The 13,068-nt window shown below is 38.3% G+C and overlaps 1 protein-coding gene across 2 annotated transcripts in view; it reads left to right on the top strand.

Moving 5' to 3' along the window:
• The window catches only part of DNAH11 (dynein axonemal heavy chain 11), a 424,306-nt gene that overhangs the window by 198,641 nt on the left and 212,597 nt on the right, over nt 1-13,068 (top strand). For both annotated transcript variants that reach the window (XM_077122193.1, XM_077122194.1), the window contains 4 exons: nt 1,653-1,730; nt 4,631-4,763; nt 6,504-6,631; nt 7,625-7,773. In XM_077122193.1, coding sequence (XP_076978308.1) covers nt 1,653-1,730; nt 4,631-4,763; nt 6,504-6,631; nt 7,625-7,773 — 488 coding nt within the window. The remainder of the gene's footprint in view (nt 1-1,652; nt 1,731-4,630; nt 4,764-6,503; nt 6,632-7,624; nt 7,774-13,068) is intronic.

Genomic DNA, 13,068 nt, shown 5'->3' with positions numbered 1-13,068 from the left:
ACAGATAGGAGCAAGTCCTGGTTTTAGACGTACGCATACCTTCAATTAGTTTGTGAAGCGTTCCAGTTCTTCTTGGAGACGTCACCAAAAATTTATTTTGCTCACTCTTCCCTACATTTTAGAGAAAACTGAGAATAAAATCATTAGCACTTGCTTTTAATGGGGGAGAAATGGCAACATATATGAGAATAACGCGAAGATGTTATAGGCAAATCAAAGGCTTGGCCTATGCGTGTTATTTGGAGTTCAGTGAATAGATGGGAATTAAAAATATGCATGTATATATAGTATTCATTTTAGATATTTCAGGGATACAAACGATAACTTAGCAGTAGAAGATATTTCATTTGGCTTATGAGATTTTTTTCCTATATTCATTTTTAATGCAGTTTTATTGAGATATAGTCACATACCACAGAGTCATCCAAAGTGTACAAGTGGAGGTTCACTGTATCATCATGTAGTTGTGCGTTCATCACCATAATCAATTTTTGAACATTTTCATTACTCCAAAGAAAAAAAATAAGAATAAAATAGAAATTGAAAAGAACACCCCAAACTTCCCATACCCCTTATCCCCTTCTGTTGTTTCACCTTTTGTCTCTGTTTCTTACTCATGAGTCCATACACCGGATAAAGGAAGTGTCAGTCACAAGGTTTTCACAGTCACACAGTGACACCATGAAGCTATAGCCTTATGAGCATATAGGCCTTATGAGATTTTTGTTCAAAACTTCGTGAGGAGCCAGCAGTGTAGCTAACCCCTTCCATGAGGAAGGCTTCACTTTGCCTGCTTCAGTGACTCCCTGAGGACTTTACCTTCTTGTCACTCTTGTGCTCTTTGTGGGACATCCAGAAGAAACTATACTTTGCACTGTGGTCTATATTTATTCTACTTTTTATTTTGAGATAATGATAGATAAATACGCAAGAAGTTGCAAAGAAATCTGCAGGGAAATCCTGGGTATCTTTTACCACAGTGTACTTGTAGTGCTTTCATTTCCTCTGAACGTGATCTTGTCAGTGGGTGCTGGTGTGGTGTAAAGAAATAAGAACTGGACAGAATTGGGCTTGTTGTCTGTTTAAAATTTTTTTGCGCAGTTTTATTCACAATCCATCCAAAGTAGGAATCAGTGGCTGTTGGTATAATCACAGAGGTATGCATTCACCACCACAATCATTGCTCTGAAAAAAAAGATTCCAGCCCCCGTATGCCCTTCTTTCACCCCCCTTAGCCTTGTTACAATTGATGAAAGAAAATTGCAATTTTATTGTTAACTGTAGTCCTCAGTTTGCATTAATTGTATTTTCCCATACACCACCCTATTGTTAATACCTTCTAATAGTGACAAACATTTGTCCTAGCTCATGTAAGAACTTTCTTATATTTGTACAATTAACCACATTGTTCACAACAGGTTTCGCTATGTTCTCTGGTCCCGTGATTTATCCTCTAGCTTTCCTTTTAGTGACATATACTACCCTAGACTTCCCCTTTCAACCATGTTCACACTCTGCATTGTTAATTGCATTTACACTTTTGTGCTACCATCACCTCTATCCATTTCCAAACATTTACAATCATCTGGCTAGATTGTCTTTTTATCACCAACTCATTGAAGGAAACCATTGTCTGGCTGTCTGGTCTGCAGGTCATCCAGCTTGAAGAACTGTTGACCATAAGGCACTCTGTCTTCGTGATTGGAAATGCAGGCACAGGAAAGAGTAAGGTACGGTAAACAGCCTGTTTGCTTTCAGCCATAGAAGGAACAACTTGTTGTTTGGCCAATTTCAGTGCTGTATAAAAGAGTTCCCTTTAGGGAAGCTTGCCATAATTTTGGCTTAGAGGCTGAGTGTTCTAGTTTGCTAGCTGCTGGAAGGTGATATACCAGAAACAGAATGGCTTTTTAAAAGAGAAATTTAATGAGTTGCTAGTTTACAGTTCTAAGGCCGAGAAAATGTCCCAATTAAAACAAGTCAATAGAAATACCCAATCAAAGGCATCCATTCAGGGAAAGATACCTTGGTTCAAGAAGGCCAATGAAGTTCAGGGTTTCTTTCTCAAGTGGAAGGACACATGGTGAACACGGTCAGGGTTCCTCTCTCATCTGGAAGGGCACATGGCGAACACGGCATCATCTGCTAGCTTCTTTTCCTGGCTTCCTGTTTCATGAAGCTCCCCAGGAGACGTTTTCCTTCCTCATCTCCAGAGGTTGCTGACTGGTGGCCTCTGTTTCCTGTGGCTATGTCGTTCTGCTCTGCTCTCTCTGAATCTCTTATTCTCCAAAATGTTTCCTCTTTTATAGGACTTCAGAAACTAATCAAGACCCACCCAAATGGGTGGAGACATGCCAGTTTAACAACCACTCTTGATTAAGTCACATCCTCAGGGAAATGATCTGATTACAGTTTCAAGCATACAGTATTGAATAGGGATTATTCTACCTTTATGAAATGGGATTTTGATTAAAACATGGCTTTTCTAGGGGGCATACATCATTTCAAACCAGCACACTGAGACTCTTTTCTCTCTTTGATTAGTGGACACTGCTTTCCCTTTCAGGGTGCAGAGGACAGAAGCAAATAGATCACTGCAGTTACTTAGGAAAAGTAAACCAAGATTGAGTTTTCCACATGAGATATTTGACATCCTATGCAGTCGTTTAGATTTATGCCTTCCTGCTTTATGCATCTCTCAATAATATAATTATGTCTACGTTCTTTTATCTAAGAAAAGCACACTGAGAGGCTGAGGATTAAGATGATATCTGGGGTAGGCCAGCAGGCAGAATTCTCACCTTCCATGCTTGAGACCCAGGTTCATTTCCCAGTACCTGTCCATGAAAAAAAAAAAGATTATATCTGGCTTGCAGGATTTTACTGGCTCTACTGAGCACATTTAACCCAAATTATTTTCTTATCTTTTCTAATCTGTCCTATATTCTCCTCCCTATATGATTAAGTATGACAAGCTCAAATATTTTCCTTAAGTACTCCCTCAGATAGCCTCTCCACAGAGCCAAAAGAAAGGAAGGAAGCAGAAACCTCATACAATGAGGCATCCATTGTATGCTATGCTAGGTGCATTACATGTGGTTTATTTTGCACAAGGATAATATACCCTGGGTATTATTATCCCCATTTTTAGATCAACACTTGATTTTCTTTGGTATTACTGACAGTCCTGGCAACAAATACTTGTTTTCCTGGTTGACAGATGGTATATGCAGAGCTGCATGGTTTTCATTCAGGGTGCTTGGGTTTAAACATATTTAGTAGCCAATGTCTAAAAATAATCAGAGTGGGCATGAGACTTAAGAGCATGGGTGCATATAGAACTTGCCAGTATTTAGATCAGATCCCAAGGTGGAACAGTTATAAAGGGAAGTATAGGAATTTTTCTAGTGAAAAATAGAATAATTGAAATATTAGAGTAGATAACTGATAGATCTATAATTATTATGTTAAAGTAAGTTTCAGATGTGGACCATAGTTCAAAGAAGGATAATTTCTAATAATTTCCAGGGGATTAATGGTTTCTAAAAATATAACTTTAATATTCCTAAGGCATTCAGTTGCTTTCATCGATTCGTCACTGATTCCTTTCTGTTCAGTGTCTTTTATGCTGAAAACCTTTAGGTTGATATAACCAGAGTACCCAATTTCAGGGCTGTGTTAATTAGCACCATATTATTCCAAGGTATTTAGCAATTGTTTATCAGTCCTTCAAAACCCCTGTGAATAGATCAGGATGATAAATTTCTAAAACAAAAGCTTTTAGGAGAGAGCTTTTGAGAAGAAAGCAAAAGGGATATTGAGGGCAGATATTTGGGTTCGGGCATCCAATAATTAAGCAGACATATATTGCGCCCCTACTGTGTGGGTTCTATCCTCAAGATTTCTTCTCCCTTCCCTAGATCAGGGTTTCCCGGCCTCGGCACTGCTGGCGTTCTGGGCCAGATACTTTTTGTTGTGTGTGGCCATCGGGCACGCGACTGGCTGTCTAGTGGCATCCCTGGACCCTGCCCACCCTCAGCCAATTCAGTCTCCGCGTGGGAACCACTGCTTTCCAACACTCGGCCTCCAGGCGCGCAGCCCACGTCTGTAGGGGCTGACCACTTGGGAATATTAGGTGGCAGCCCAGGTCTGTAAGGGCTGACCACTTGGGAATATTAGGTGGTCAGCCCCTTACAGACCTCCTGAGTCAGAACCCTGGGGGGGGCCCAGCAATCTGTGTTTCAATGAGCCCTCCAGTTGATTCTGATATGTGCTAAATTCTGAGAACTGATCCAAACACTGGCAGGGTGGATTTTAGAGACCTGAACTCCGCGTCTTATTTATATAGTGTTCACTTTGTACATATGGCTAAAAATCACAAATGATAAGTGACTTACTCTAATCTGGATAGTTCAAAGAGCAAGGTGAACCAATTTTGTTTCCCTAAGGGACTGTGGGATTAAATTTTTCAGGTGGCAGTTGAAATACACATATGTGTATCTTCCCCCATTTTCAATCTCAGTCCACAGCACAGAATATCCAGGAACATAAACTAGAGGAAAGTCCTTCAGAAATTTTGCATTCCATTTGGCTTAAATGATTATTTTCTAGCTCTTTCCCTTCTTCTTCTTAGATCTTGAGAACACTGAACCGAACATATGTTAACATGAACCTGAAACCCACTTGGAATGACTTAAACCCTAAAGCTGTGACGACAGATGAACTCTTTGGTTTCATACATCATGCTACCCGGGAGTGGAAAGATGGCAAGTAGTAGTTTCCCCTTTTGAGGTGCTAAAAATATCCTTTTTTCTGTCTGAAAACCATTTTTCAGTGCAAGCCAATTTCAGTCACAGTAACAGATTTACTGTTTATGTGTTGGCGTTATTAGAAATCGAGCATATTACAACAGCATTCATAACCTATAAATTAAAAATAGATTTGAATAAGTGGTCGATTTGCATTCAGCAGGTTTGTACCCAGAGCAGTATATTCTATCCTGCATCAATTGTGTCAGGGCTCCCTGTAGACCAGCAGAGAAGTCAACATGAATGCGTCAGGAGATATTTATAATCAGGACCAACCATGGTACAAGCAGGTACTGTTGGAGGTGCTGGGCACAGAGGTCAATGGAATGGTTTCCAGCCCTGAAAGTATTTGCAGCCGAGCAAATCCCTTTGTTAAATTCTCTTTTTATCTCCCACTTCAGTAAAGACATCAACTTGCCATCATTCTTGAGGCTTCTCTCCTTTTCACACCCTACATCAACCTAATAAATCCTGCAGCCTTTGTCTTTAAAGGCTATGTTGAATTCCTGTACCTCTTACCTTCTCCATGGCAACCACGTTATTCTGAGCTACCATCAGCCCTTGCTGGGCCATGACAGTAGTCCCCTCACTCATTTCCCTGCAGTCCATTTTCCACAAAGCAGGTAGAGGGCTGTCTTCAAAGTTTCCAGTCATTTCCCATCACCCTTAGGACCCATCCTTTTTCCTTTTCCTATAAGGCTCTATGTGACTGGATCACCCCTCCCCATCTCTCCCCTTGTTTCCTGCCCTGCCCTTGGCTTACTCTAATACATTCACCCTGGCCTTCTGGCCAAGCCAAGTGTCTGTCCACCTCAGGGCCTTTCCACTTGCTGTCACCCCCTCTGCAGCGCTCTTCCTGCAGAGTCTGCATGGCCCCGCCCCCTTAGGTTCGTTAAGCGTCTGGTCAGAGGTCACATCAGAGAAGACTGCCCTGATGACCCTGTCTAGGGGAGAGTCACTCTTCATCCTCTCACCCTGTGGATGTATTTCCTTCATTTGTGGGACAGTCAAACTGCATCCTCTTGTTGTTGCTCCTGCCTTTTCCTGAAGGACTGAGGTGGGGAGGGAGTGGTATCTGTTAGGCTGAAAATCTGTGAAAGCAACTCAAGTCTATGGTCACTAGGAAAGTTTGCTGGCTTCCTTGTGAACCATGGTGGCAGGTTCTGCTGCATACTTCCCCTTATTTTTACACACTTCACAGAAAAAATGAGACTTTCTACATACAGGCATTTGAATAGTTTTGTTTACCATTCACTTGAATGTGAAAAAATTAGTAACTATCAAAGACAACAATGAGTGCACACAATACTTAGATATATAACAATGGCAAAAAGGATCATGGATTTAAAATATTTTTATCTATGCATCTTAAGTAATGATAACTAAAGATAAATTTGCAATGACCAAATGTCTCAAAAAGATGTATAGTGCTCCTGAATGCTTTAGTTCCAGAATTATGTCCCTATAACAGTGATACAGAAACATAGTAGATGGGGAAATAAACTAACTTGTAGTCTAAAATAGATGCCAAACAAACGTAGCTCAAAAAGGCATCATTCACACCTACCAGAAAGAGGCAGCAAAATCACTTTTATTTATTTAATAAAAGAACTTCCAGTAGAAATAATATGAATTCATCTTAAAGACAAACAGTGCTCAATTGCATTATAGATTAGGATTGTTTACCCTAATTCATAGGTCTCTTCTCATCCATTTTGAGAGAACAAACAAATCTTACACATGATGGACCCAAATGGATAGTCCTGGATGGAGATATTGATCCCATGTGGATTGAATCACTGAATACTGTCATGGATGATAATAAGGTAACACTTCAGTACTAAACCTTAAACCTAACTTTGTGAGCATATTAAAAGTTTCATTTGCTTGTTGAACATTAGTCCCGGCTTTTAATCATTGACCAGGTGTTCTTTATGTAACCACTATTTTGATAATTCTCTTATCAAAAGAGAATTCTGATAATTCTCTTAATGTCACTGATAGAGAGTTTAAGAGAATACATTCTTCTTGTCTGTATAAATTTAACAACCTTTAACGAGTTAGATATGTATCTAAGAATTTAGCTCATACAGCTCTTGCTGTGTCTATGTTATTGTCTTTGATTAAGTATGGAATGCTTAGGCAATAAAAGAACCGGTTTGTGCAGCATGTTAATTGGGGAAATGTAGCTATTTAAGTTAATTAGTTCCTATAGCTACACATTGAATATGGATCGCTTCCCAAGCATTTTGCTGTGGTTAATCCAGCATCTCTGCAAAAAACAAAAGGTCATGATACAGTTCTGTGAAACAGCTGTGTGAGCAAAGCAAGGTCAAGTGTAGGGACCAGGAGATAAAAATCAGTAATCATCATTCTTACAAAGTAGAGTTAGTAGCCACCTTAAATTAAATTAAGCAACTAAGACATTATTTATCGTAAAATATAGATTTTTGATTTTTGTACTTGTATGAGATTCTATAGGACAATTGATAATTGTGGTATTGCAGATCCTAAAGAAAGTTTGTGTAGTATTGGGGTCCTTTTCCGTGTAATTGACTTTTAGAATAAAAGTCTTAATATTTGGCTTATTCATAAATCCCGCGGTTATTTAAAGGTCGGCGTTGATGTGTCTGTTTTGGAGAGTTAGGTTCCTCACTCAGGTCTCCTGAGGGAAGAGCTTCAATCTTAATTCTGACTGCACTCAGACTCCGGGTGGTGAGCACTTAGCTTTGGGCGGTGTTGTGCCGTGAGGGTGAGTTGGCAGCGCCTCTGCTCAGAGTGACCACAGGGCCCACCTCCTGCTGTGCTGCTCCGTCCAGGTGCTGACGCTGGCCAGCAATGAGCGTGTGGCCCTCACACCCTCCATGAGGCTTCTCTTCGAGATCCATCACTTACGGATGGCAACCCCGGCTACTGTTTCCAGAGCTGGTATTCTGTATGTGAACCCGCAGGATTTGGGCTGGAACCCGTAAGTATTTCTTCTCTTAATCTTAGTTTTTAAAAAATGGTCAAAATGTGTCTGATCATTTGATAAGGGTATTGGCAATAAAACTTAAAGCTAATTAATTAGGGCTAATTTAGAGGTGTTCTATTAGCACTTGTATACATACCTCTGCCATTTCTGGACATTACTGTCATTCACCCTTGTATATATTACTCTCGTTCTTGTACCTTTTACATGTTAAGAACTTAGCATTGTTGAAGAAGTGGATAAAAGATAATAATAGCTCTATAGAGCACTTAGTTATAAACATGCTATTCTGTGGCCATATGCTTTGATTTAGAGCTGGTAATGTTTAGAAAAGTGATAATGCTTTCATTTAGAGCTGATTTATTGTGCCCAATGGCTTGCTCTTCAGATGTTTACCCCTTCCACAAATTCATCCCAGTGGTCGCTCCAGCATTAGAACATCAGAGATCTGCAAGTGAACACATGCTTGTGCCTGGCACACATCCTGGGTCAGGTATCTTCTGTCTGTCTTTCCAGGCTAGTCTCCATAGTTCTTAGCTTACTCTTTGCCCCAGTAGCTTGTCCTGCTTGGACTACCTTGATGGGCCCCTTCCCTCTGGCTTCTGGGTGGGATAGGCCAATGAGGAGCCCTGGTGAGGTCAAGCTACTTATTTCCCTGGCTCTTTGTCTCCAGAGTCACATCATGATGACTGTGTCTCTCAACTGTAGGTCATAGCAACTCACAAAACCTATCCATAATAGGGTTCTTTCCTTCTGGGTCCCCATAGTCCTTCATTCTCTTGTCTCTGCAGGCTTCTGCTGTCACCCAACAAGGCAGGGCCCTCTCCCATGCAGCCTCCCTAAGCCCCACCCATACCTTTGTCTTCTCCAAGCTGCTTTTTCTCTGTGTACTGGTTTACTCACTAAAAAAGGCCCATCCCTTAACTCTACAACTAAGAAAAGTCATGCCCAGGCCTTTGTGTTTGACAAAACTTTATTGGATTTGGCTGAGGAAGGGGTGATTTGAGGAAAAGTAATATAGAGCATCCTTGGGCTAATGGCTCCTTTCTCCAACTGGGATTCTGATTGTCTTCCAGGAAGTTTCTGTTTCCCTAATGGCTAATGATGTTGAACATCTGTTCCTGTGCTTTCTTGCCATTTGTATGTCTTCTTTAGAAACTTCTTTTCAAATCATCTACCCATTTTAAATTGGGTTGTTTGTCTTTTTGTTGTTAAGTTGAAGGATTTCTTTATATATTCTGGATAGTAATCCTTGATCAGATATAGGGTTTCCAAATATTTTCTCCCATTGTGACAAAATCCTCTGGGGAACAAAAGTTTTACATTTTGATTAAGTCCCATTTGTCTACTTTTTCTTTTGTTGCTTGTGCTTTGGGTATAAAGTCTAAGAAACCATTACCCACCTATCACAAGGTCCTGAAGATGCTTCCCTATATTTTCCTCTAGGAGTTTGATAGCTCTAGCTCTTACATTAAGGTTTTTGACCCATTCTGAGTTGGTTTTTGTATATGGTGTAAGGCAGAGTTCCTCCTGCTTTTTTTTTTTTTTTAAAAATGCAGATCCACTTTTCCCAACACCATTTGTAGAAGAAACAATTCTTTGTCAGTTGAGTGATCTTTGATACCTCATCAAATATCAGTTGATCATAAATGTAAGGGTTGATTTCTGAGCTCTCAGTTCAATTCCAGTGGTCTATATGTCTATTCTTTTGCCAGTACCATGCTGTTTTGATTACTGTGGGTTTGTAGTAAGTTCTAAGAGTGGGAAGTATGAGTCCTCCAACTTCATTGTTCTTTTTCAAGATGGCTTTAGCTATTTGGGTCCTTTTACTCTTCCATGTAAAGTTGATGATTGGATTTTCCATTTCTGCAAAGGTTTTTGGAATTTTGATGGGATTGCATAGAATCTATAAATTGCTTTGAGAAGTGCTGATATCTTAACAATGTTAAATGTTCTAAATCATGAACACAGAGTGTCCTTCCATTTGTTTAGGTCTTTGATTTTGTTTAGCGATGTTTTGTAACATTCTGTGTACAAGTCTTTTACATATTGTTTAGAATTATTCCTAGATATTTGATTATTTTGGTTGCTATTGTAAATGGAATTCTTTTCTTGATTTCTTCTTCTGTTCTTTGCTTTTTTTTGTATAGAAACAATATTGATTTTTTGTTGTTGGTCTTGTACCCTCCCATTTGCTGAATTCATTTATTAGCTCAGGAGCTTTGTTGTGGATTTTTCAGGATGTTCTATATAAGGATCTTATCTGCAAATAGAGGAAATTTGCTTCTTCCTGTCCAATTTGGATGCTTTTTATTGCCTAATTTTCTGGCAAAAACCTCCAGTACAGTGTTGAATAACAGTGATGACTGTGAACCTCCTTGCCTGTTACTGATCTTAGAGGAGAAATTTTCAGTTTGTCCACAGCTAAGATGTTAGCTGTGGACTCTTTATCATGTTGAGGTGTTTCCTTCTATTCCTAGTGTTCTAAGTGTTTTTCTCAAGAAAAAGTGCTGTATTTCATTAACTGTCTCTTCTGTCTCAATTGAAATGATCATGTAGTTTTTATTCTTCATTCTGTTAATCTAGCGTATTACATTAATTGGTTTTCTCAAGTGGAGCCAACCTTGCATACCAGGGATAAATTCCACTTGATCATGGTGTGTAATTCTTTTAATAACTGTTGGATATAGTTTACTAGTATTTCGTTGAGGATTTTTTCATCTATGTTCTTCAGATATAGTAGTCTATAGTTTTCTTTTCTTGTGGTATCCTTATCTAGCTTTGGTATGAGAGTGATATCAGCCTGATACAATGAGTTTGGTAATGTTCCCCCCTCTTCAGATTTTTGGAAGTTTGAGCAGAATTAGAGTTAATTATTCTTGGGATGTTTGGTAGCATTCCTCTGTGAAGCCATCTGCTCCTGTGCCTTCCTTTGTTGGGAGGTTTTTGATGACTGATTCAATCTCTTTGGTAGTAATTGGTTTGTTGAGATCTTCTATTTTTCCTTGAGTCAATATAGGTAGTTTGTGTGTTTCTAAAAATGTGTCCATTACATATAAGTTATCTAATTTATTAGTGTACAGTTGTTCATAGTATCCTCTTATAGTCCTTTTTATTTCGGTGATATCAATAATCAAGTATTCCTTTTCATTTCTGATTTTGGTTATTTGTATTCTTCCCCTTTTTTTCTTTGTCAGTCTAGGTAAAGGTTTGCCAATTTTATTGACCTTTTCAAAGAACCAACTTCTAGTTTTGCTGAGTCTCTATTTTTAAAATTCTATTTCATTTATCTCTGTTCTAAACATTATCCTTTCCTTCCCTCTGCTTGTTTTGGGATTAGTATGCTCTTCTCTTTCTACTTCTTCCAGTTTTAAAGTTAAGTCACTGTTTGAAGTCTTTCTTCTTTTATGATGTAAGAATTTAAAGCTATAATTTCCTCTCAGCATTGCCTTCACTGTGTCCCATAAGTTTTTGTATGTTGTGTTTTCACTTTTATTTCTTTCAAGATATTTCCTAATTTCATTTCTGATTTCCTCTTTATCTGTTGGTTATTTGAGAGTATGTTATTTAATTTCCAAATATTTGTGAATTTTCCATTTCTCCCTCTGTTATTGGTCCCTAGCTTCGTTCTGTTGTGGTCAGAGAATATACATTGTACGATTTCATTATTTTTGAGTTTACTGAAACTTGTTTTGTGACTCAACATGTGTTCTATCCTAGAGAATGATTCATGTGCACTTGAGAAGAATATGTATTTTGTTTTTGTTGGTTGCAGTGTTTTATATATGTCTGTTAGGTCTACTTGGTTTAGAGTATCATTTTAGTCCTATACTTCCATATTGATCTTCTAATTAGATTAATTAGTGCAGTGTTGAATAACAGTAATAATTGTGGGCCTCCTCTCAATCCATTATTGAGAGTGATGTGTTAAAGTCTTTTACTACTAATACAGAACCATCTATTTCTCCCTTCAAATTTGTTAGTATTTGCTTCATATATTTTGGAATTCTGCTGTTAGGTACATATAAATATTTATGTTTTTACATTTCCCTTTTTAATTGTTCCCTTTATCAGTATATAATGACCACCTTTGTTCCTCATAACTGTTTTTTACTTAAAGTCTTTTTTATCCAATAGCCATCCCAGCTGTTTTTTGGTAACTGCATGGCATATTTTTTTCCTTTCTTTTACTTTCAACCTACTTGTATCTTTGCCTTAAGGTGAGTTTCTTGCACAAAGAATATAATTGGGTCATGTGTTTCTATCCATTCTGCCAATCCCTACCTTTTGACTGGAGAGTCTAATCTATTTAAATTTAAAGTCATTACTGCAAATACAGGACACTCTTCTGACATTTTGCTATTTAGCCTTTTCATCCCTTACTCCATTAATGCCTACTTTTATATTTATTTGCGTTTTTGCATTGTATCATATTGAATGCCTTCTCATTTCTATATGGATGTATTTTTTCATCTATTTTCCTTGCAGTTACCATGGGGTAACTTTCAAATTGAACATCCTAAATATATAGCAATAATATTTCACTTGATACCTACTTAATTTAGTAGCATGCACATATACTTTTTCCTCTACCCCTCTGTCTCCCCCACCATTTTTGTGCTTTTTGCCACTTATGTCTTTGTACATTGTATGTCCAGAAATATAGATCAATCATTGCTTTTTATACATTTCATCTTAGAGCCTGTAGGTTATATACCAAAATATGATAATACTGGCATTTGTAAATACCCAAATGATTGCCTTTATTGTAGGTCTTTTGTTTCTTTATGCGTCTTTGAACCACTGTCTAGTATCCTTTCCTTTTGGTCTGAAGAACTTAGTTTTACTTGTAAAGCGAGTCTAGTAGTGATGAATTCCCTCAGCTTTTGTTTAACTGAGAATGTCTTAATCTGGTGCTCATTTTTTAAATAGAGTCTCACCACATATAAATTTTTTGGCTGGCGGTTGTTTTCTTTCAGCACCTTACGTATTTCAACCCACTGTCTTCTTGCCTCCATGTCTTCTGATGAGAAATCAGCACTCAGTCTCATTAGGACATCTTTGTATATAACACGCTGGGTTTTTTCTTGCAACTTTCAATACTCTCTCCTTTTTCTTTATTTCAATAATGTAATCAATGTATGATGGGATGTATTTTTCTTCATGTTCATTCTGTTTGGTGTTCTCTGAGCTTCTTGGATGTATATCTTCATGTCTTTTGCTATGTTTGGGAAGTTCTCTGTCATTCTGTCTTTGGCTATTTCTTTTGTCCCTTTCTCTCTTTTTTCTCCT

This window comes from Tamandua tetradactyla, chromosome 1 (assembly GCF_023851605.1).
Source record: "Tamandua tetradactyla isolate mTamTet1 chromosome 1, mTamTet1.pri, whole genome shotgun sequence".
NCBI lineage: Eukaryota > Metazoa > Chordata > Mammalia > Pilosa > Myrmecophagidae > Tamandua > Tamandua tetradactyla.
Note: the sequence above shows the minus strand (reverse complement) of the source record. Positions and strands in the feature narration are given on the sequence as shown.